The sequence below is a fragment of the Arachis stenosperma genome, chromosome 6 (genome assembly GCF_014773155.1).
Source record: "Arachis stenosperma cultivar V10309 chromosome 6, arast.V10309.gnm1.PFL2, whole genome shotgun sequence".
Lineage (NCBI taxonomy): Eukaryota > Viridiplantae > Streptophyta > Magnoliopsida > Fabales > Fabaceae > Arachis > Arachis stenosperma.
This window is the reverse complement of record NC_080382.1, coordinates 104,509,234-104,533,575: the sequence shown is the minus strand read 5'-3', so window position 1 is coordinate 104,533,575 and position 24,342 is coordinate 104,509,234. Positions and strand designations below refer to the sequence as shown.

At 35.7% G+C, this 24,342-nt stretch overlaps 1 protein-coding gene across 1 annotated transcript; it reads right to left on the bottom strand.

The window, feature by feature from the left end:
• On the bottom strand, positions 1–24,083 carry LOC130935246 (nuclear-pore anchor). The gene is made up of 48 exons (XM_057864890.1): positions 23,657–24,083; positions 23,393–23,539; positions 23,170–23,268; positions 22,845–22,973; positions 22,652–22,744; positions 22,501–22,566; positions 21,307–21,396; positions 21,132–21,209; positions 20,753–20,862; positions 19,827–19,947; positions 19,639–19,731; positions 19,233–19,281; positions 18,532–18,635; positions 18,364–18,432; positions 17,910–18,050; positions 17,707–17,811; positions 17,505–17,618; positions 16,998–17,076; positions 15,148–15,200; positions 14,707–14,780; positions 13,391–13,493; positions 13,153–13,287; positions 12,953–13,051; positions 12,602–12,643; positions 12,402–12,455; positions 12,121–12,300; positions 11,986–12,033; positions 11,751–11,801; positions 11,232–11,315; positions 11,063–11,137; positions 10,777–10,961; positions 10,584–10,686; positions 9,442–9,558; positions 8,419–8,511; positions 7,672–7,830; positions 7,541–7,594; positions 6,771–6,884; positions 6,520–6,597; positions 5,947–6,096; positions 5,784–5,855; positions 3,410–3,565; positions 3,275–3,328; positions 2,903–2,969; positions 2,760–2,827; positions 2,550–2,678; positions 2,232–2,333; positions 1,892–2,066; positions 1–1,708 (listed from the first exon to the last, which is right to left on the bottom strand). Exons 1-48 carry the CDS (start codon positions 23,960–23,962, stop codon positions 360–362), a joined length of 6,216 nt encoding a protein of 2,071 aa, XP_057720873.1. The 5' UTR covers positions 23,963–24,083; the 3' UTR covers positions 1–359.
• Positions 24,084–24,342: the final 259 nt, after the last annotated feature.

Here is a 24,342-nt window from a genome sequence, read left to right as displayed (position 1 = left end):
TATCAAAATTTGAAAATAATCAATTTTCAAATTATAAAAAGTATTGGTGCATATAAAATTTTCATTTAAACATTATAAAATACTAAGTTGGTCTTAAAATTTTATATTCTAATAATTAACAAATACTAGTGTCATCAAATCTAATTTATCAAAATGTAACCATTAATAGGAACACATGCTTCCTATTTTGGGTACATATCCTTTAAGACATGATAAACCATTGCATTTACGTGAACCTGAACCTGAGCCCCATTTACAGATAAGATTCTCTCTATACTGCCCTATTTTTAAGACTATGAATGGTTTAGAATAGCAGTGCATAGTCAAAATAATTTAACCATACACACTACTTCGTTGATTCAAGACTCGCTAGTAGGCGGCCTGCGTCCGCGACCTCGTACGCCTCGACCACGCAGAACTCTTCCACGTGCTCTCCCACCAGTGGAAACTACTCCAGCCTGTCTCAATTGAGCCCTCTCTCGGGCTCGCTCTAACAAATTTATGGTGGTTGATGAACTGTTCAGAGGGGATGTCTGCTTTACATCGTCTGTTTCAGGAGGGGCACTACCATGGATAGTAGCTTGCCTTGTAACAATTCTTGAGGAGCTACTTTCTACAGCAATAGTAGCCGGTGTAACCTCACTTGCACTGGGAGTAGGTTCAGCCACCTGATCACTCTCAACAGCAGATGTCTCAACTGCTGTTGATTCGTTAACATCGGATGCCTTGTCTAGAGTATCACCAGCCTCCTCAGTCAATTCACCCTCGTCATTTTTATCATCACCTGAAAGCACAGGAGAATTGATCTCTCCTGCCTCAAGAGCTTCATCATCAGCCCTAGTAGGAGAAGGTTCAGGCGTTCTAACAGGCTCAGGCGTTCTAACGGGCTCAGGTTGACCTTCCCGAAAATCTTGGTTTTCCTCATTACCACCCTCAAGTTCTCCAGTTTCTGGCAATAATTCTCCCTCTTCTCTCTCACCAGCAACTGCAAACAATGACGGCTGGTTTTCTGGCTCAATCTGATCCCTTTGCATATCATCTGACCCCATTTTCACTTCAGCTTCTTGATCCTGATTCTCCTCTAAATCAATGGGCTTGTCATCATGTAATTCCTCTTGATTAGTACCATCCAAGTTCTGCGGATCGTTGGCTTCCACATCCTTTCCTACAGGTATTTCGCCATCTTCATTTTGAGCTTCAACGACTCCAGCATTTTGACCTTGTGGCAACTCACCCCTTTCAAGTTCCTCAGAAGCCTGATTAGTTCCATTAAGTTCTGGAGTTGTAGCAGGTTGATCTTCACCGCTATCTCCAGGGGATTCTGATCCCTTCGACTTCTTCAACATGGGCGTCTCGGAATTCTTCTCGCCAACTGCAACTGATTCTTCCCGCAACTCAGAAGTAGAGGTAGGAGCAACACGTTTACGAGCTACCGGCTGAGATGGAGCAAAACCAGTTTGAGGTTCTCCCTCAGAAGGCCCAGGCTTACCTGATCCTTCGGCATCAGACATTTCTGTGTCACCTTGTGGCTCATCAGGTTTTACCAGACGGGGCCTGACCAATTTCCTACCAGTTTTACGGGGTTCTGCACTTGGCCGGGAAAATGTAGGTCTTTTATCAGTATCTGTGGTGGCTTTAGGTGGTAACCCGCTTACACCAACAGCTGGCAAGGATACGACACTAGAGGTTGGTGCATGCACCACAGAAGCTGCCAAGTGTTAGCGCACTATTATTAGTATAAACAGAGGTATAAAAATTAATTATGCAGAAAGTCTGGTTTTAAATCTAGAAAATTTTCATTCATTGTTTTACTGCCTTCGCCAGACTCTCGCCATAACTCACGCTTCTAAAGTAATCTTAATGTACACTGCAGAAAGAGAGGTTAATAAACCTGTAGCAGCTGCAGAAGTATCCATAACTGTCGTTGCATCTCCAAGGTTCAGATGGTCTACAAGCTCAGAAAATACTGAATGAGCTTCCTTCTGAAAGCTTTCAACAGCAGATACATATGGAGCAGCTAAGTCATCAACATTGGTTCCAGAAAGAAGTTGAACTGCATTTGCTCCCTTAGAAAATTTATAACAAAAGCAAAAGGGGAAAAAATCAATATCAGATCTGAGATTTCTTTTTGATCTTTTAATAAAAACATTCGTAGGTTATAGCAAGCAACATCAGGTCAGAACATCACAAGGCAATCCCAGCTTGGACAAGCCACTATTTTACATCATTACCTCAGGAAGGCTGCCAACATCCTTAACCTTTTCAACTTCCTCAGATAATCGTTTTAGAGCCTCTTTGTGCCTCTCAAGTTCATTAATGAACTTCGCTTTCTCCTGAAAGTAAATCAATTAACAAAAGAAGTAAGAAGGTAAAGAGAGAGTATTAAAATCAAATTCTAATAGGGCAATATTAGTTTTTGTAATTTTTCTTAACAAAAAAAATTTGGGAAACATACAATGAGCAAGAGAGTCAACGTCAATCCATTATTGGGAGGAACCACAATGCATATTTAATCAAGAGATGCTAAAAAAACAATTTAGGAAAAACACCTGCTCAACATTGCTGTAAGAATCCTTTATTGCTCTTTCGGTCTTAATTCGTCTGGCTTTCTCCATTCGATTTTCGTCCCTCTCCTTCTTTAATTCATCTCGCTGTCTCTCCACTGTTTTTTCAAGAATCTAGAAATAGAAATAACAAAATTAATACATGCTGGATCAAATTTCTTCAAAAATAAAGGGTTGAACCACTTTCAGGCAAACCTGTATTCTGGTGTCCTTCTCTTCTTTCATTGCATGATCACCAGTTGTATCAGTAGTCAACCTTTTCCCTGAAAATTCAAATAATAAATATACTTCAGCCACAAGTAAGCATAGAACTTGAAAAGGAGGGGGGCGCTAAGAACCTTGTTTGATTTCATCTAATTGCTTTGAAAGTTGTTGAACCTCCTTTGACAATAACTCGTTCTTGTTCTGTAATTATGGACAAGGAAACATAGGATGAAAAAAAAACAATTGAAGACAACAAAATATCACCAAAAAAACAGAAATGGAGAATATATTAATAGGATAAAGGATAAGGATCCAGTAAATGAGAAATCTTGTAAAGTTACAAGAAAGGTTATCCACTCTTCAAAACAATAAATTAAACCATATAACCAGAACAAGGATAATATTCACTTTCACCTTCCAAAGATTCTCATATTAGAGGATCCAATCGATTATTCTTTTTATGATAAATATACAACTATTTTTTCAAACAAAAAATTTGTATACACCTTCAATGAACCCAGCATTTTCTTTTGCCTGTCCACTTCATGCTTTAGGCTAACCTGAGAAATTAATCATAACAAAATTTCGTAAGAAACAGGAGAACCTTTCAGAGCTTTTATAACAGAGAATATGATGTAGACCTCAGATTGTGAAATGTCATTAATTCTCTTTTCTCTCTCCACTAGTTCCGCTCTGCAATTTGATAGGTCTTGCTCCAAACGTGCAACTGAATCCTGTTTTACAGAAAGAGTTTTCCCCATTTCGTCTAGTTTAGAATCCTTTTCTTTGAGTCTTTCCTGATAAGATAAAATAAAATCAGTAAATACATAATAAATACCAAGATGCTATATTGCTTAATATAGAGTAAAACAAAATATTAAATCTGACAAGTGAATCTGTATACGTAAAAGTTAGTACTCCTCACAGATGAAAGATGCTATCTTTCTGTTTCTGTTGAGGAACTTTTACCACTTTCTATAATTATGCTAAGTAACATTGTGTTTGGTAAGTGTCATGAGGAGAAAAAATGTATGGCTCTGTCCATATCCCAGTTTTTTGGAGGACAAAAAATCAGGCTACTTTGGGCCTATTTATATTCACATTCTTCTCCAAATAGGTTTGTATCTCCTGGTGTGTCTGTATATTTGCCTTCAGACAATTACCAAATAAACCCTAAGGATCTATTTAGTTTTTGTGTTTCATTTTCTATTTTCAATTTCGGCATTTTCTATATTCAGCATCTTTTTAAGAATAAAACAGACAAATACTATACAGGTCTAACTATTTACACTTTTTCCTTCTCCAAAACTTCAAAACAGAAAGCATTTTCTCAATCCAAACAGATAGCATTTTCTCTATCCAAAAAAGTCTCCCTCTAGGCCGAGAACAAATAGTGTTAAAGATAGAACGATTGGTTAGAGCACATTCTAACATGTAGAGTCCAATCTAACTAGCTGTGTCAGCATAGCACTTAGGCTGTGTTTGGTTTATATATGGGTGAAGACAGAGACACAAATACACAAATATTGAAGACATATACATAAGGAGACACAAAATTTTTACTGTTTGGTAACTATGCACAAGACAGAACATAAATGGAAAATATCAATATTAACCTTATCTTTCCAAAAAAAAAAAAACCACCACCGTCACTACTATTAAGGATAAAAGTGGAAAAACTTATGTCTTAGCCTTTGTGTCTTAGTGTCTCAATAAAATGGCAGTACACAAATTTTATGTATTTGTGTACCAATGTGTACCACCGTGTCTTTGCTTATTTTATGTATTTGAAAACCAAACATGAAACATGGGTGTGAGTGTGTCACCGTGTCTCAATTTGGTGGACACACCCACTAAACAAACACTGCATTAGGGATTACAAAATAAATGACTAACTTATACCTAATATAATTCACCTATATATTTTGCAATCTAAGCTTATTGTGATTCGAATTTAGATTCGTCATTTTGAAGACTTCTCAACCCAAATCCTCTCGGTTTTACTTTTATGGTAATCAGAGCTATCTAACAGCAAATGCAGAATGGATCCCTCTACAAGACCAGCGAGAGCAAGTGCCACCCTCCATCTGATCAACTCCTCTTCCACCTATGATTCTACCAACTCTACAATTCCCACTAGCCCAACAATCTCAACCATACACATTTTGAATTCTACGTACTTAACGTCCCCACTAATCCATTTCGCATTCTCATCTTTCATAATATTTAACTTGTTGACATGTTACTGCTGAACATCGGATCCCATAACAAATACCATATTGTTGATCTTATGGATGTGGTGAAATTTGCTCATAAGCATTCTGGGTAAAATTCAATGCTTCAGTTAACATCTCCAAAAAATATTAAGTGCATAGGAAATTTTTTTAAGAGGCAAAGAAGTTTAATAACCTAGCTAATCAACTGTTAATAAAAGTACCACTTTTAACTATATTCATATTTTTCTTATTTAAAATAACGGAGAGCAACTCTGCCTATGTTTACATAGCCAGTCCCAAGCCCAAAAAAGAAAAGAGAAGGATTGTGTTTGGCATTCAACAGCCAATGTAAAACTTTGTCGAATCCTTATGCATGAACAAGACGCAATGAAGTCATCGGATTCATGAAGCGTACCCCATCTAGTAGGATAAGGCTTTGTTAAGAGAATAATAGACAGCATTGAGACTTGCTTTTGATAGCATCTAAGCCTTTCCTCCAGAACATAATTACATATGTACCACAAATAAAACTTACAGGCATATGACTAAGCTATGCAATATTTCAACTATGGTGGTATCAACATGAAACAGAATACATGAGAAGGGTAACACAATTTACACACTGATGATCCAAGACAGACAGGTACAAAGGAACATCTAAAGTTTTGAAGAGATATGACAGGATGAATGTAAGATAATATGAAACACATCTCTAGTGTGCAACAAAATCAACAGTTAAAACAGAAAGAAAATGTTACACAACAACAGTAAAGTAATATAAATGGATAATATGAACTACCTGCAAATCTCGAACAAGTTTCTTGCTTCGATCATAGTCCTCCATATCAATGTTTTTACTCCTTTCAAGCAACTGAAGTGAAGAAAAGTTTTAAAAAGAGATAATGATAAAAAAAACAACACAGTAACATTAAATGTTACTGGCAATGTTCAGGATGCAATACCTCAGAAACCTTATGACGGAGATCATCTTTCTCCCTTTTTAGTCCTTCAATTTCGTTCTTACAAAGGGCCAACTCCATTTCTCTTTCTCTCAGAAGGTTCTCTAGATTTTCAACCTCAGCTCTTGCTTTATGTGCTAGTTCACGCAATTTCTAACACAGATACAATGTTGGGTTTATTGTTATTAAAAGATAAAAAGCACATGCATAAGTAATCATTTTTTTTTATCCAATTAGAATTTTATTCTTAAATTCTTCTAAAGATACCTTCTACTCTCTCCCTATAATAAATTGTAACTTCTATATCACATCTAAGGAAATTAGAAATTTATGAATAAAATTCAATTTTTTTACACTTGATTAGAATTCCATCCTATTAATAGTTGGGTTTATCACCAGAGAAAGAATGATCCTTTAGCAACCACTATTTTTATTTTTATTTTTTTTATTTTACTTTTTACAATCAGTGGGAATATAATCCTTATATTGTTTTAAGAATACCTTCTACTCATTGTCACTATCTCCTTATAATTAATTGTGATTTTATGACCAAAAGTACTTCATGTATTCATGTACCTGGCACTCCTCAAAATTATGCTTATTTTCTTCCCTAAGCTGCATGTTGCTCTCACGAAGTAAGTTCATCTCCCTAACCTGCAGATAATTGTTGGAAAGAGGGGAAAAAGAAAGAGAGAAAGGGAGTGCGAAGGAAAAGAAAAAAGCACATTATTTGATTGATTATATAGTTCATTGAACACTACTATCGAAACAGGTCAGCTTAATATGACATCACAAGCAATGTAGATCATGAAAGAAGGATTCTGAACCTGAAGTTGCAATGATTTAAACTCCTCTTCAGTGGACAAGCATGATTTTGACTTTGCACGCTCAGCCTCTACTGATGCATGTGCAGATTCAACTGCCTTTAAAGCACCCTCAAGCTACATGAAACCAAGAAACCGAAGAAAAACACGTCACTAAATACACATAGCAAATCAGAAAAAAACTCCAGACAAAAATGAACTTCTTTAACTTGAACCTTCAAATGAACAATAAAACACCCTCAAGCTACATGAAACCAAGAAACCGAAGAAAAACACGTCACTAAATACACATAGCAAATCAGAAAAAACTCCAGACAAAAATGAATTTCTTTAACTTAAACCTTCAAATGAACAAACAAGACTGAAATATATTACTCAAGATACGGATTGTTTGAATGAGAATAAATACAAATTCTTATGTTATACATATATGCAAATTGTTATATTACTCATGCAATAGAATCAAGGTCTTGTTTTACAAATAGAGGTCAGTCTTGATGCAACAACTGGGAGGTCACGAAGTTGAATCATAAAAATAGCTTTTAATCTCTCTTGATGCGGCCATACAAAGAGTATGAGTAAAGAAATCAGGTAACAACTCAAAGTATTAATATTAGAGCAACGTACTGTAAAATATTAAGTACATATTCAAATCATTCACCTTTCAGTTTTTTAGACTACCGTATGATTTGATGAAAGCTATTACTAACAGTAGCATGATGCTGACACACCATGCCATGACAAACAAGAGAAAGATGGATCCAATGTTTTACCTGCAACTGTAGCCGCAGCTTTTCCTGTTTCAAAGCTGACACTTCTGTTTCTGACTGTGAAAGTAGAGAACTTAAAATGAATATACAAATATACAAGCGAAACAATTTTGCTGCACATGACAAGTATTTACAATTTCTTTTGAATTCCGGAGATAAGTCATCACAGCTTGAAGACCAGCATCACCAATTGTATCTGCACTACTACTTCCAGATGATATACCAGCAGCATTGCGTTCCTTCTCTGCCCTCCGAATATGCATAGCTTCAAGATGGCTATGAAGTATTTTATTCTGAAGGAGGTTGATGACATCAATCACACAAGTAATTTGTAAGACACCAATGCAATAAAATATAAAGAACAAAAACAGTTCACACTATGTGGGCTTGCCACAAGGAAGAAATAGTGTTACTGCCTGCTATCAAATACAGTTTATGGACATGCTGTTTAAATTGCATTACAATGTGACCCATTTTTTCTTTATATTTTGAGTTGATGATAAAGAAAAAATCCAGAGTTAGGAGGAAGAGGTCATTTGTATGACCAAAAAAGAAAAAAATAAAACAAGAGACAAACTCTCACACAATTACCGGCAGTGGCAGAGACTGCACATTGACAGTGATTAACTAGACTTGCTAACTGTAACTGATCTCAGGTTGCAAACTGCAACCAACACTCACCAAAGATACCAAATAAATTAACAGTCCTATAAATAATGAATTCCTCATATACACATCAATGGACCACAATTTTTTAATGTGTTGGTAGACAACAGTTTAATACTAAACAATAAGAGCAAGTTAGGACACAATAATTCAACAAGAACACTGAAGGATAACTGAATAAGGCATCATTCAAACTAAACGGGTGAAAAGAAAACCTGCTCATTTATTTCATCATATTTCTTCTCAGCGTCATCTCTTGCCTTCTCAAGCAATGTCTTCTCCTCTTCCCACTTAGCCTTCAGTTGACTCTGCAAACACAAATGTGCAAACAGGGTGAATTATTGGTACATCAATCCAGAAAATCAAACCAACCAAAATTTCAGTAAATGGGAAAGAATATATAGAGTAGACAAAGCATAAAACAAACTGACAAATGCAACAGTAAACCACGTGGCTTATAGGGAAATCCCAGTGCAGGAAGAAATGAAAAATCCCACTGAACTAGCACTATGAAAGAATCACTAGACACACTGCGCAAGTTTCACATGTCAGTCAAGAACATGTGCATTTGAAGTTCCAATTCATGGTATTGCCAAACTGCCATTGCCAACCTCATTCAGATGATACAAAAAGGGAACAAGTTGGACTGGATTGCCATTTTCATCCAAAAGACATAGGAACACTCAGCTTTCCCTGAAACTCTGAACTGAAGGTCAAGTTTGAAATAACAATTATGAACCTGGTGAACTGACAGATACCTGCTGTAAACTTCCTTACTCTCACTCCCGAGTCCAGTTATTCACCCTATACTGCTCCATTTTACCTCAGTATGTGATGTTCTTATTTATGTGATTCAAAAAACCACCTATATAATGTAGTAATTTTCTATTGAACTCTAGCAGCAATGACAAGAAAAATGTATATTTTAAAGATGTCCACCATCTTAAACCAAAATACCACTCAACTTTCTAATGGAGAAAAATCATCACTGTTTCATTCAAAATAGAACTGGAAAGAAGAGACACACAGCACCAGTAGATACAGTAACTTGATCAAGTGACATTTCACTACAATTGCAACACAGCATAAGTAAAAGCAAAAAATATAATAGGTAAATCAAAATAACACGACGTGGAATTTCTATAATAAATAATATAAGAAACAGGAAAACACACTAACTGCATTCATGATGAAGTACGCAGAGAAATAGAAGATAAGATTAAAGTTCGAAACTTTACATTTTCAATTTTCTGAGCATCAGCTAGTTTTCGTAATTCAGATGCCTCACCCTGCAGCATGGCTAATGCTTCAGATGTGCTTTTCAACTCTTGAATTGTTTCGGATTGGAGAATAACCTGTGATAATATATGTCACAAAGGGATTAAGTGATGAGAAAGGAAACAAAGTTATCCGAGAATATGAGTATGCAAAAATAAATTAAAATAAAATAAATTCATCGGACAATTTAAGGCCAGAAATCATTGGAGAGCCAGGGTCAGCACTATTTGAATGGTGACTGGTTTCACCACAGGTGAAATGGTCTCCGAGTAATCAGACCCAACATTTTGGAGAAAAACCTTTGCAACAAGGCATGCCTTGAACTTGTTGACACTGATTTCTGGGTTCTATTTTACCCAGAACACCCACTTGCAGCCATTGGCAAGTGTGGTCTGGGGGAAGAGGCACTAAGGACCAAGTAGACTTAGGACCTGAAATTCTTCTGTCACCGCAACAAGCCACTGAGGTGAGTCAAAGGCATCGCCTACAAACCTAGGTTCGAGGGAAACTACATGTTTAGGACCAGATACTGCTGGTTGTGTTGGAGGTTGAGAGGAGAAGCTTAAGGTGGGGCAAGGTTGAGGCTTTGCAGTTCAGGCTAGGAGTGTATGTATGGCTAGGGTTGGTGTGAGGACCGTTTGTGTAAGGGACGTGTGTTAGGGGTAGGTAGGAGGCCTCAAGCCATGGACCGAGTGACAAGTCTGTGCTAGAATGTGTGTGTTTGGAGGTATGTAAGGGTCAGATACAGAAGGAGATGGAGAAGAAGGGCAGGTGTGTAAAGGGAAGGATGTTCGATTGAGGACGCAGAAAAGGAGGATCCATCGGCAATGGCGGAGTCACCAGCAGAGGTGACGGAGGAGGATCCATGCCATCGTAATTTAAAGCTCTTGATACCATAATAGAGTTGGAGAATCTGTGAGAGTAGAGAGAACTAGAGAGAAATAGGATCTGATCATTCTGAATAATGAATCATAATATCACTGAAACGGTGCTTATATACATAGAGAGGAGTGAACTTCATCTAGCAAGAGAAAAGGGGCAGTAGAGTCACTGCACACTGTAACAGATCAGTAACCAGCAGTCAAAGCAAACATAAGTAAACCTGTCTTTCATAATTGTCTTGAGCAGCACGCCACTTCTTATGCTCCCCATCCAGCTGTTCTTTAAAGCCAGACATTTGAACTTCCATTGCTGATATTTGAGAACTACAAGCAGAAAAAACACCTGATACATAAAAAAAAAAAACAAACAAACAAACAAGCAGAATACTAAACATTACAGTATACACAACTTACCATTTGGCTAAAATTTCTTCCTTCAAATTTGTGATTTCAGCCAAAGCGGATGCAAGAGCCTGATCTTTGCCTGCACTTGCTGAAGCCACTTCTTCACATTTCAGACTAGTTTCATTTTCAAGCTCTGCCACCTTCTCTCTAAGTGAATGAACTTCAGCTTCTAAAGCCTTCTTTTCATTCTCAGCCTACATATGATAATGAAGAATATAAACAATTTTTAAATACAATAAAACTTCAGGATGATGTAAAGACAAACAGCTTTGAAGATCTAACTATAGCAACATACCTCTACTTTGTAGTTCTCATGCGCAGTTTCTATGCGCTTGAGTGCATCTTCATTAACCTCAGCAATGCTCTTATACTTTAATGTAAAATATAAAATGTAAGTAGTTATTAGTGTGAAGCACAAAGTTAATCTTTTCAGGGATAAAGAAACAAAAAAAGAAAATGAAAACCTGTAGCATGTGAGCTTTGATAGCATCAGCTTCCTCTTTCAATTTTTCAATCTCCGCTTTTGCTGTTTGTAGTTCACCATCAACCTGTGTCAGTTGTTTTAGGGGGGAATGTTATGAACAAATACAACACAATTGATAATGACTTGAATTGAAAGGAAATATGAAGCGCTCCACATGACGCAGGATCTTACAGTCAGTAAAATAATTTTTACTTCCTCTTATGCATAGATTAAATGGCATAAACACTACCCCAGCACCCCCCCCCCCCCTCCCACAGCAACAAAATAGAAAAAAAAAAAAAAAACACACACACACACACACTCAGTCTCATAGACAGAAGATAGTAAGTCAAGTGCTATTTTTGTTTTATAATAAAAATAAAAAGGATAAAATGTCAGGTCCGATTTTATTATGCTGCAAAGCTTTTATGTGCACATTGGTTATGTCTCCATCACTTCATATAATACAAACTAACTTAGCAGCAGAAGCCAAATTAAGTTATTTGTTTTCTACGCTCACCTCATCACTTGAGCTAGAGGGAAGTCCACTTACACCAACCTTTTCAGAAACCTACAATCAGTTATCAGTAATAAAATAAATTATAGTAAACAGAAAAACTAATATAGTGTATTTCCTTCGATGGAAAACCATAGACATGCAGGTGAACTTGCAAGTTTCTCTACATTCATGGCTCTTGCGTAACTACAAGCATGATCATTGAAAAATAAAAGAAAAACTATAGAAGAAACTAAACCTTATCGTCAACGGAGCCCATTTTTCTTTGAAGGGCAGAGAGTTTTGCCTGTGGGAACAAAGTTATCTTCATTGTCACAACAGTTTGCTAAGACAATTTTTCCAGCATATAGAAGTGTAAATCTAAAACATGTACCTCAGCCACAGCAGCCCTAGATTCAGCAGATGCAACAGCACGCAATGCATTAGCTAACTCTTTGCTCAAATCCTCAACCTGCCGCATAGTGTTCTTTATGGTTTGATCACGGTCTTGCATGAGTCTCCGCATATTTTCCCGCTCTTCTTGTAAGTCTCTCTTGGCCTCTGCCCATTCCCTCTGAAAAGGTACAATTTAACCCAATAAGCACTTTCTCAAGATGAAAAAATTATGGTTCACTAGGTGATAGGAAGTTTCATATGGAAACAAACAAATCAAACCTCTAATTTCTTTATATACTCTTCCTGTTTTACCCTCTCTGCAGCTCTTGCCTCCTACAGATTTCAAACCAATAAAACTTTCAAAAGAAAATCATGAAAGCAAAATGGAATTGGGTTGTACAATAAAAATAAAAATAATAATAAGAATAAGAAAAACAATAACAATAACAATAACAATAACAATAATAACAATAAGACACCTCTCGAACTTCCTCAGCACTTTGTATGGTACCCAGGCTAGCCTGCAACAGAAGCATAAGATAAGCATCATCTTGAATAAACATAATATAGCAAGCTAACATAAGCATCATCTTGAATATGCATAATATAGCATGCAATCTCTTGCTTGTTTAGTCAGTTAGAACTAGGAAAATCACGGAAGATCAAAAGGGTTCAATCTAAAAAAATGCTTTCATCCCCTTATCCTTACCATACCCCACAATCTCACCCAATACTCATTTAGGGGACTCACCAGGAGTCCATTAATTAGACCAGGCCCCTTGTAGTTCCTAGGTCATATTGAAAAAACACACAGAAGAAATTATCAGTACCTGCAGGCGCTGCACCCTTTCGGATAAACTACGAACCTCATCAGATGCTCTCTTTTCAGCATTTGATAATACTTCGTTTTCACGCTTTAAAACAGAGAACTGACAAATAAGGGCAGGCAGTGAGTTAATAAATAGGTACTATATAAAAATGTTACAAAAAGTGAAATCTTCTCAGCATTGTAATTGAATAAAATCTTAACCTCCATAGTAACTCTTCTTGAAAGCTCCTCAGCAGCATTCAATGACCCGGAACTTTCACGTAATTTTCGTTGGTAATCAACAATAAGCTGAGAAAATTCCACATTTCTTGCTAAAATGCTATTTGCTTCAGCTTTCTAAAATATCAACCCAGAATCCATGAATTAGTACAAGACAACCATGAAGATACACAAAAGTCCATTACTTCTAAAATATCAACACATTACTTCCATCAATTACCTGGTGTTCAAACTCTTTCATAAAACTATCGAGTCTCTCTTTAGAAAACTTCGCCTGGAGTTCCATTTTATCACGTTCTGATCGTAATACAATAATATCACTCCTGAAGATACACAAAAGTCCAAACCATGAAACCAATCAAGCTACACAGAATTTATGCAGGTTTTAGTAAAAGATGACTGATAAAGAAATAAAATTATTTAAATTAGAAGGATTTTATTATCCACTGTTCTGTTAAAAGGGAGGATTATTATGAAGTATGAAAAGCAACAACAACCTCAATATCAGATCTAATCATGTTCATACCAGAAACTGTACAAGACTAGTGGTGTACTGTGACAACCTCAGTGCCATAATGCTAGCTCATAACCCGGTTTTACATAATAGAACAAAAAAACATGTTAAAATGGAAGGAAAGTTACTGGTTGCTCACATTCCCACAACTGACCAGCCAGTAGATGTGCTGACCAAGGCTGTCTCTAAAGCTAAATTCCCAAGTTTGAGAGAAAAGATACATATAACAGTTTCAAAGTTATAGAGAGCCCAATTTCAGGGGACATAATAGAGAAGTTATAGGAATTGCAAACTATGATAGATTCCTCCCTAACAGTCCCTAACTAACTTATGTTTGTAAGGACCCTTCTACCCCTTTCATCTAGCATGCTGAACACTCCTCATCTATGTATATAAGTGCTGGTTCAGTACTCTAATATGAACAGGTTCTCATTTCTACAATTCTCTGCTTCTCTCTTTATCTCTCAACTTTCTCTTCTCTGAAATTCTATTAAAGAGTTTTATTGAACAAAATTTGTATCACGTATGTTTAACCAGCATTGAGGTTAACAAATACAAAGATCAGTTAAGGGTGATATATAACCAGCGATCATGTCAAAAGAAATTTTTATTATGTCAGACACGTTACAGTAGCTGCCATATCAGCAACATAAGGTAAAATACCCCCATTTAGCTTACTCCACAAACCATCTCTTCCAACTATATATTCTCAGGAAACAGTATTAGCACTCATAATAAAAAATATTCAGCTTCTCTCAATCTTTAAATCTCTGATTTTGTTACTTAGATGCACTTTTGTAGAAATTATGGTAACAAAATATTAGAGACCAAATAGGTTCCGTGTAAATGTATTGAGCAAGAGAGAACCTAACTTTTTATAATTGGCATCGAGTTAACTAGCTTCCTACAGTACCTAATTTGCATCATGTCATATTTTAATGTAATTACTTCTCACAACAGTATACAAAATACATTATGATGCATCATGAGAGAGAATATCTTAGAATAAATAAACAACTTACCTAGCCTTTGCTAAATCTTCCTCAAGGCATCTAACACGCTCTGCAGCTTTTTCCAAGGACCTCTTAGCCACTTCCTTTGATAATGAAAACAATATATATTACAAACCTTTGATATAAAAAGCTCAACAAAAGACCTTAAGCTTAATGAAGTTTTAGTCGTTGAGGTGATAAAAGAGAAATCATCTATGGCCAAATGACACATTGATTTATATACTGTAAACAAGAATAACTAACGAAGCAGAAGACTAAACTCTCCTTGCAGAACTAACAAAAGCTAATATTAGTTAAATGGGCTTGCCCACATTTCAACTTTCAAGCTCAAAGGATTTTTCCACGAGAGGAATCATATATGATGTTCTTAATGAACATGTGGGAGAGTGGGTCCCAAAAAGAAATATGGAATTGAAACATTGTTTCCAATAATCAAAACATCTACTTTACCTGTGAACTATCAATTAAAGCAGCAAGGTCATTTCTACCGACATCTTTGACAACTGAAAGATATGGAAAGATCATTTAATTAACAATACTTTATAGCAGTTGTCGTCCAAAAATTAATGTACAAATGCTTATAGCTTTCTTAGGATACAATGTTTAACACATATTGGCATTCTATGCAACAAAAAAAATGATACTTTACTGCATATACAAACCCTTTCTAGTAAAATAACATTTAAATAGTGTTTCACACATTTCTCTGTCTGACAAGCAAAATCAACATGCAGTGCAAAACTTTTCAACTGACATACAACTGAAGTTTTATTTATTTATTTTGACAAACACATGACAAAGAATACAACCAAGGAGGTTATATGTAATCTTCTAAAGAATACAACTGAAGTTTTATTTATTTATTATAAACGAAATTTGAAAAGGGGGGAAAAGTTAACATAAGGCATTTTCTGCACCACTTGACAACTTCAAAGCGGCGCATTGCAAATTCAAAAGTTTTGGGTGTAAAGTACGTGTGAGCTTAAAGTTCAGAGGTGTTTAATTACTTTTTTCACTTAAAAATAAAAAAGTACTATTCTAGGAATACCGGAGAAACGGGTACATCAGTACATATACAATATCAATGACAACTATTTTACATTCTTTGTGCTGCCATTCTCAAAGCAATAGAAAGAGTACAAGATGAACATAGGAAGCATATAAAGAACTTACTACTAAGCTTGAATAAACATAGGAGAAAATATAAAGAAGAAAAATTTATTGGGGATAAGGGATGAACATAATAGAAAAAACAACAATAGTACAAGATGGATAATTGGATATCTCAGAAGTAATGGCAGAATAAAACATCACAAAAGAAGACAAAAAGTGCTATAATAATATGTGCTTATATTCTAACTAAAAGGTCTTGGGTTAAAGTATTGGAAGTAGAAAATTATATTTTTATGAATTATATACAATGAAGGGAATTTCAAGAAAAAAAAAGTAGTGCATCAAAACTGTTCCATATCCCCATTACATATAGATTATTCCCCAAAGTCATCCACCTAAATCCTTACATTATGCCACAAAAGCTGTCTACAGCTTGTGGCTGAACAGCCTTTTAAAAAACTTCTTAATCGAGCATCAGTCCAAAAAGCCCCCTAAAACACATAAATATAATTACTTACAGTTAAAGACTCTTGGGTTAACATGATTTGTACCCCGCCAAAATATTTTCTTATTGGAAATGTGGAATAACAATAGAATTCAATTTCAAGCATGACCATAGAACATTACATTACAAGTACTAGGAGAACATGTAAAAGCAGCAGTAAGGGGAAAGAAACTTAAAAACAGAAACCAATTAAAGTAATAACATTGAATGCATTAGCTATATTTCTCATGGGTTTGAAATATGAATTGAAAGTGAATTGAAAGCATATGGGCAAACACCAAAACAAAGAACCACTGACACCGGGCTTCTGTCTCAAGCCCCTAATATCTCTCAAAATTTGTTGCACAAAATTATATACACTTGAGAAAAATGCAACAAACATATATTTTCCTTTCAATTCTGCTACATGTACATGCTATATAATAAACACCGTTTTGACACCAGTATTTTATTAACAACCAAACACATGTTCTCTTTGTCTTGTTAATTAAAAGATAATTTAAGTACACAATTAATTAGTAACAACTGTATTTTTATACAAGTGTCAAGAGTGTTTGGCGTATGGATAGTATTTTTCTTTTCCTTTTATCATAAATATGCTACATAGATAGCACTTCTTTTGATTGTTCTTTTAGTTAAAAAACAAAATTAAAAGAATAAAAATAAAAACAAACAAACAAACCTGTATGAGCATCTGAAGAATGGGTCTGGGATAAATGAATACTATGCTCTTCCTCATACAACCTCTTGTACATGGCAACCTACATCACGTAGCAACAATAAGAACTGATTGACAGAAAATATCAGGGTAACAAAACAATGAAAAAAGTTAAAACTTTGATAACACGAATACAAAGTTTGGTGATATAAACTTCCAGTACTTGAATTCCACATGTATAATATGTTATACGTTCTTCTCCCAAAGAGAAAACAGCACCACATGGCAGTTTTAACTAAATGAGGCCAGCAGCTACATGGTTCAGATGATTCTAGTACTGTTATTAATTATAGTTCAGATGACTCTAGTCTTGGATTTTGGGTTCCTTTCTAAAACCCAAATCCCTATGTATCCTTTATTTCATCTAATCTACTATTAGGTTTTCTGCAAGCCTTCCCAACAGATGCCAAAACCTATGGCAGAAAAAAAGAACACCCTACCCCATAATATATATAAATGATGAAAACTCACTGATGTATGAAGTGATTCAATCATGCGCCCTTGCTCTTCAGCTCTCTGCAGAACAGCAGCAACCTTTGCAGCAGCTTCATCGGAATGTTTTTTCAGCTCTAGTTCCAACCTCTCCTACAATTTATAGTAGAAAGAGGTAACAAAAAAAGAACCATATGTTATCGAGAGTTTGCACTGTGCTGATAACAGAAAGTTAACTGACCTTAAACTCCACCTCCTGATTCTCAATCTGGCCAGAAAGACTACGAACAAGACTTCTAAGTTGAACATTCTGCTCAACTAGACCATTAATATCCTTGAAGGTTAACTGCATCCAAATTTGAATTGAACAAATGTAATGATGTATCAGATGAGTTTGAGAAATAGAGAACTGCTTATTGGAGAATCAAGCCAACAAAGCCTTACAAGGTGCTCTGAGATTATTTTTTCAGCTTCCGTCTCCATACTTGTCCTTGAAGCTATATTTGCAACATCTTCAACAATATCATACCCAATGGATCCACAACGAAGTTGTATATCTCGGCATTCCTTCAGAAGTAATGTCACCTGCAATGAATCAATCATCATTTATTAATAACACATAATGGATAACCTAATACATTACAACACCGATTTAATTGCAATTAGAACAACCACAAAATCTTCTTCCACTTAAAAGGGCCTGCTCATTGCCCAATAAACCAGATGAAATTTTTATTTTATTTTATTGGTATTCCTTTAGCTAACGCACTGACTATCCTCCATCATGACTACTGGCATTGACAAAAGCTTCAATCAAAGCTTAAAAATAAATACACTGATAAATTAACAAAACACACATTATCAACTATTAGGGAACAAGGAAAACCATCATCTTTACCTGTTTTTGAAGGTCATCAATTTCTTTCTGTGCAAGGTTATAATCCCGTTCATGCCTTCTAAGGTCAGCCTGAAAAAAACAAAGATGAAAAAGAAAAGTTCAGAGCTAAATTTTACATCTAACGGTAAAAGATTAATCAATAGATAAAATAGAATTTTATGTATAAACCTTCAGTTCTTGAATACTTTTCTCCAAGTTAGCATTTTCAGTCAAGGAGTTCTGCAATTTTTGGTTCATTGAGGAGTATGCTTCAACCATCTTTTCATGTTCCGCTGCAAGGAGGATGTATAATAAATTTAGTGTAAAAGCCTAGCCTATCTTTGTAGATTTTGACCGAGTCTAGACAGTTATTAACAACAATGTAACAATTACCATGCATGCATGGTGTGAGAACTGGAATCAAATAGATAGAAAAGGCCAATTATCAGTGAATAACCCAGATTTGGGCAGAACCAGAGCAACGTATCTTTCCTCATGTTATTTAAGAGAAAATAGAAGAAAACAGTAAAGGGTATTTCAGACTGAGGTTTGCATGTTTCCTACACTTCCAATTCTTTTCGAGTCCCACCCTATAGAGTTCTAACCTCCTCACCACAATGACAACACAATAGAGTTGTTTACGTGCATTTTCCTCATTGGATACCACTATGGTGACTATCCTTCCCCAGCAATTAACCGTCTCAATGAACCATTAGTCATCACTACCTTGTAAATTTTTGTGTAATAATGAATATATATTTAATTTGTTTCATGTCCTTCTTTAATGAGACATGCACCTTTCAGTGCCTCTCAGCAAACTTTTTTCCCTTTAATATCCTCTATTCACAGATTATTTAGCAAGCTCCTAAACAATCAATGAATTTATATACCTCTTTCGTGTATAATAGCTTCAGCCTTCTCCTCTAACTCATACAGAATCTGTAAACAAAAAGTCAGCTTCAACATACTGTACAGGAGGGATATCATATATTCAAAGATCACACAATTCAAAATGGTGTATATTTGACAATCAAGAACGAACAAATGAAATAAATTGAAATTGAATGAGAGCATAATTTACAAACTCCACAGCACCAGCAGATAGTTGTACTAAGCCAAATCATGTAAGCATGACATAACAACAAAACTACCAGTCAATGATAATATGTGCCAAAAGGCCCAACAAAGTGACAAACTAAAACAACAAAATATCCTTCTTTCTGATACTCGAAAAACACAAGGATCTTCAGAGAAGTCAATTGCAGCATACAATGTATAGACAAATGTCAGCCATACCCGATGCAAGATTGCCTCTGACTCCTTTCTACCCAATTGCTCATGTCTCAGTGCATCAACAGCTTCTTGATATTTTGCATACATTTTAGCCAACTTTAGCAAATAAAACAATACAGTAAGATCATTTATATACACATATCTAAAGGAACGACGACACCAGTACAAGAAGTAATGGTTTGAGAACTCACACTCCATCCATCTCTCAGGAGTGAAGCAGCTAATGCTGTCCCAGAGACACCAACAGGAATTTTTGGGACAAGCAAATTATTTTCATCTGCCATATTATCATCTTCAATTGATGCCGTCCACCTGTGATCCAAAAGAAAAGGTTGAAGAAACTATGTCAGTGCATATTGTCATTGAAGAATCACACAACACAACACATTGAATATACATTTAGATAGACAATGGCCTACACATTATCTCTTAATCATGGCCATGAAAATATATTGATAATATATTTCTTACAAGATAAAAATGTACTAAATTATACAACAGGACTAATTTAAACAAAAAATCGTCTCCCTACTACAACTACACTGCCACAAACCCACCACGAAACAAATCAGAGTCTCTTGAGACAATTAGTAGAAATAAGTTTGCTCATTTAAATTTCTATTCATCACTAAACCAGAAGAAAACTTCCCCTAATAGTGAATTGCAAAATTATGTTATATAATCTGATGTTTGATCAACCATAATACTCCAACACCACAAAGCAAAAAATAAGTCCCAGCATAAGTAAATTATTAACTAAACTAGCAAAGAACATGACAGAATAGCATGTTTCTGCCATTTGGCATCAGAAATTTGTGGGACATAAGATGTCAACTGCATCACAAAGTAACTTCAATCTGGCAGTACTGATATCTTGAAGAATGAAGTGGCAGGATTATGCATAAATCAGCTCATTTTTACTCATAATGATCCATCGGCATCAGAAATTTGTGGGACATACGATATCATGCATCATCTGAAATGTAAATAATTGCTAAATATACAATGATGCATCTGTGGGGCTTGACAATTTCAACAACATGCCAAGAAAATTCAGGAAATTAGGAAAAATATGGAAACTTGAGTTCAAAGGAGCAAAAAGTTGTGATCAGCATACGGTTCAGCAGCAAAAGTGCTGAGTGAATGATCACTTGGCTCAGTTGTTTTCTTTCTTGCCTCAATTTCAGCTTCAAGCCTCTCAAGCTTTCCTTTTAAATCAGCAGCCTCCTAAAATGAACCGAACAGAGCACCTTAGCACATAACATAGTTTGACAAGAAATCTACTACGCACAAATGAAACGAGAACAAAGACAAAATGTCATCCAGCATTCACCATATACAAGTATACAAGTATAACTATAATAATAAAAAATGTTTTCCAGTTTACGGAACCATATTACAACAATTATTATTTCTTCAAAAATAACAACAGATTACACATATGAGAAGAAAGCAAATAAGATTCTTAATATCAAGTGACTAAAAAAGAATAATACCTTTTCTGCCTGATTTCTAGAAGTTACTTCCTTCTCCAATCTCTCTTTATAATCATCTTCAACTTGCTTTAGTTGAGACTGTTGAACAGAAACAAGCAAAATTAAATAAATACACAATTTTCAAATCTAAGCAATTCCAATCCTCAGAAACATCATAATTACAATCAAATTTCACCTCTATTGCTTGGATCACTCCCTCTAAATCTGCTGCTTTTCTTGACCACTCCTCAGAACTCTCTTTATATAGATCATTGAGCTTGTTAACCTAAAAATTAAATAAAAAAATCAATATACAAAAATAATTTACAAAGTAAATGAGAAATCAATTTTGTTTTATAATTTTATTTTCTGAAGAGGGGACCAGAGTTTATGTATTGCCTAGTCAATCTTACTTCCACAAAACATACATCTATGTCTACAAACATTATCTAGGTCTGGGATGGACTTATTTTTACACTTCAATTTGACTCTCAGGTGTTCTGCTCATTGCTACTTAAAAAAGGTTACTATCTCAATTATGCAAAGGCTCTGGCCAGCATTGTGGCACCTTTGCTGCTTTCCTAAGAACTTTCCTACATGAATTTCCTTTTGTACATTTCCAGTCAGCATCATAACTGCAGTTCACCTATCTTCTATTTCATAAAATTGACTTCACTGCCAAATCATAAACTCAAATATTTGGCAATTTAGAAAAACAACTCCAAAATAAAAATAGTCCATACACTTGAAGCTGGACATATAAATGCTGGATAGTGAAGCAGGGCATAAAAAGACTATCTTCAGCAGCTTAGATATCAAAAGGTTAGTGCCGTAGCTTGTATCTTATCATTCATCAGGCCAATGTCATACGAGGTCAGTTGTATCCTAAAATATAGTAAAGTTTAGACAATAGAGGATTATTTGTACACCTCTAATCCTCTATACATATGTATTCCCTGTTGGGAAGACATTCATTTGAATTAATGAAAGATTAGAAATTCAACCTGTTCTCTCAAATTCTCTCTCTAGTTGTCTCCCTCTTTTCTGAAACTAATGTATGCTGTTATCTACTATCTATCCCCTAACCTCCACCCCCCCCCCCCCCTCTTCTCTCCCCCGAGGCGGGAAAAACTTGCGATAGTTGGTAAGGAAAATTAATCCAATAGTCACATCACATGACTTTATTATGTTCCACCCCTCCTTTATTTCATCATATTCAAGATTGCAAGAAACTGTCTTAATTCAGAATCGAGATTTCTCATTTCCTTTTGTTCAATTCCTCATCTAGTCCAAAAACATAAAAAGCCAAGGAGTCTACATAATTAATCTGTATACAATGGCTGAGCCTATTAGATTTTAATAAAGCCAAAGAATTCAGGAATCAACTCACAGTGGAAAGTTCAGCTGATAATCGCTCTTCATTTGCTGCTGCAGCATCTTTAGCTGAAATTAAATCCTAGAAAGGAAAAGGAAAAAGGATCAATCAGTAAAGGGACATAAAAGCAACCGCAATTCAAGATGACCCATGGAACATTTGCAACCTCTTGCAAGGATATAAGTTGTGTTTCTAGTTCCCTCACTCTATCCTTATTCCACTGCAGAGATTTTGAGCATTCACTAAATTGCCTCTCAACCTGAAAGCAATGACAATAAATCAAATATTATCAAAGCAAAAACATAAGAAAACAAATTTAATAAGTATTTTTTAAAAAAAAAAATAAACTAGATTATTACATCTGCAAGCTTGGAAGACATGTCAGCGTCCAATTCTGTGTGTTTCTTTCGAAGCTCAAAGTAACTATTAACTTTATCTGTCAACTCATCATTAAGCCAAGCATTCTGTCTCTCAAGAATCTCCTTCTCCTGCTCACACACGTACACACAACATACACACAGATGCAACCAGAGAATTCCCAGAAGAACAATAAATATATTTAGACACAAATTTGATTTCACAGAACAGCAACTCCTTTAAGGAATTGAATCCAATTTCAATAAACATAAAACAGCTTTGTAAAACAAAGGAAAGTAGTAATAAAAGAGAATAATGGGAAAACACCTGTTCAAAGCGAGTACAAGCAGCCTTAGACCTTCCCAGCTCTGCTTCAAGTTCACTTATTCGGGCCTCCTTCTGAGCAGCATTCTCACTCAAATGAACCTTCAACAATAAACAGCATCATCAAAATTACTCTTCACCCTAACTAACAAACCAAACCACACAAAACAAAACCAACACCACCTGAAAATTCAGATTCAAAAAAGTTGAAAAAGAAAAAGCTCACAATCTTATCAAGGTAGCTCTTGATGGTAGCGTTTTTCTCACTAAGCTCCAAATCCTTCTGATCATTGAGCTCAATCAGCTGCCTCTTTGATTTGTGAACCTCGCTAACCTCCGTCCTCAACCTCTCTATCTCCCTATCCTTCTCAACCTACAAAAACCAAACACAAGAGGGGGGAAAAAGAATTAAACCAGGACAATAAGACGGGGAAAAACGCAATTGAAATTTCGAAACATTTCAAAGCGGCAATGTTGAACAATTCAGTACCAATTGGAGCTGGACTTGGTGGTTCTGCGATCGTACGTCTACGAGGTCACGGTTTCGCCGTTCGATATCGGACTCGAGTTCAGAGACACGGTACTGGAGGGAGGAGAAGTCGGAGGCGAGGGTTAGGAACTTCTGCTCGACGAGGGAGCAGTTCTGCTCGGCGTTGATATCGGCGGCGTGTGACCGGGCGCGGAGCGTGTCGAGCTCCTGGAGAAGGCTGCGGATGTAGGCGTCAGCCTTCGCCGCAACAGTGGCGCTGTCGCCGGAGCACCGCGCGAACTCCTCGTCTGAGAGGAACAAAGGCATCGTTTTTGTGCCCTAATTACGGAAGAAAGAGAACAGGCTTTTTCTCGACAGAGGAAGAGAGTAATGGAAATCAATTCAGAGAGAAGAAGTGGGAATTTTGAAGAGAATGGAAACGACCAGAATTTTGATGAACGTGAGAGATTTAAACGGCTGCACAATACCCGACCCGGTCCAGCATAAATATTCAACCCCAAATCCTAGAGGTAAATGGTAAAATTAGACCCTAAAATATCACTCAAAAATAAATTAATCTCTAAAAGTTTTTTTAATTAAATTTATTTTTCAAATGTTTTAAATTAATTGCATTAATTCTTTTGTTATTTTCTTTATTGATGGTACCAAAATTTGTTAATGTGACATGTTAAGTGATATTACAATAC

Coding starts and splice junctions, on each gene's coding strand:
- LOC130935246 (XM_057864890.1), bottom strand. CDS start 23,962: ATGCCTTTGTTCCTCTCAGACGAGGAGTTCGCGCGGTGCTCCGGCGAC. Junction 13,494..14,706: donor GAAGATTTAGCAAAGGCTAG/GTAAGTTGTTTA, acceptor GTGTATCTTCAG/GAGTGATATTATTGTATTAC. Junction 12,301..12,401: donor AGTATATAAAGAAATTAGAG/GTTTGATTTGTT, acceptor GTACCTTTTCAG/AGGGAATGGGCAGAGGCCAA.